The 1,238-nt window shown below is 41.1% G+C and overlaps 1 protein-coding gene across 1 annotated transcript; it reads left to right on the top strand.

Moving 5' to 3' along the window:
• Window positions 1-74: 74 nt before the first annotated feature.
• LOC102676256 (mucin-2-like) lies at window positions 75-1,225 on the top strand (the record flags this gene model as incomplete). The annotated part of the gene is made up of 1 exon (XM_006625156.1): window positions 75-1,225. A coding segment is annotated over exon 1 (1,151 nt), but the record flags the coding sequence as incomplete, so codon positions are not given.
• Window positions 1,226-1,238: the final 13 nt, after the last annotated feature.

The following is a 1,238-nucleotide window of genomic DNA, read 5'->3' on the forward strand; positions in this document are numbered from 1 at the left end:
CTACAACGGAAAGTCCAACTCCGCCAACTACTGCAACTGCTATAGTTCCTACTACAACTGAAGAAACAACTACAATGTCGCCAGAAACTACAACAGAAAGTCTACCACCTACAACAACTGAGGTTACTCCTACCACAACTGAAGAAACAACTGTAACCACAACAACGTCACCAAAAACAACAACTACACTAACTACTATTACTGCAACACCTTTTCCAGAAACTACAACGGAAATCACAACTGCGCCACTCACTACAACTCCTGCAATTCGTACCACCACTGAAGAAACCACTGCAACTACGACTACGTCGCCAGAAACAACAACTACACGAACTACAATGACCGCAACTCCTGTGCCGGAAACTACCACGGAACATCCAACTCTGCCACCCACTACAACAACGGTGACTCCTACTACTATTAAAGAAGTTACCATAACCACAACAACATCGCCGGAAACAACAACTAAACCAACGACTATTACCACAACGTCTGTGACAGAGACTACAACCGAAAGTACAATTGCGCCAACAACTACACCTACTGAAGTTCCTACTACCACTGAAGAAACTACTGCAACTACGACAACGACCCCAGAAACAATAACTACAGCAACAACTATTACCACAACACCGGTAACAGAAACTACGGAAAGTCCAACTGTGTCTCCCACCACAACTGAGGTTACACCTACTACCACTGAAGAAACTACTGCAACCACAACATCGCCAGAAACAACTACTCCAACGACTATTACCGCAACAACTGTGCCAGAAATTACAACTACTGAGATAACCACGGCTGTAATTCCACCAACAACCATTGAAATAATTATTCTCGAAACGTTACCATTTACTACTACAGTAATTACACCAAAAATAGAGGTTACGACTACAACTACGGAAACACCTTCCGTTACTACTTTCACAACTGAAACTATAACAGTGACCACACTTCTAACTACTACAACGGAAAAAACAACAGAAATGACGGAAACAACTCCCACTATCACGACTATAGTAACTACACCAATAATAGAAGTTATTAACACAACTACGGAAATGCCTTTCATTATTACGTTAACAATAGAAACTACAACTGAGACTACAATTTTCACGACAGTGACCACTCCAGTTACTACTATCACAACAGAAACAATTCCTATTACTCCCACTACAGTAATTACACCAACAATAGAGGTTACAACTACCACTACAGAAACACCGTTCATTATTATT

This window comes from Apis dorsata, unplaced genomic scaffold (genome assembly GCF_000469605.1).
Source record: "Apis dorsata unplaced genomic scaffold, Apis dorsata 1.3 scaffold_51149, whole genome shotgun sequence".
NCBI classification, from domain to species: Eukaryota; Metazoa; Arthropoda; class Insecta; order Hymenoptera; family Apidae; genus Apis; species Apis dorsata.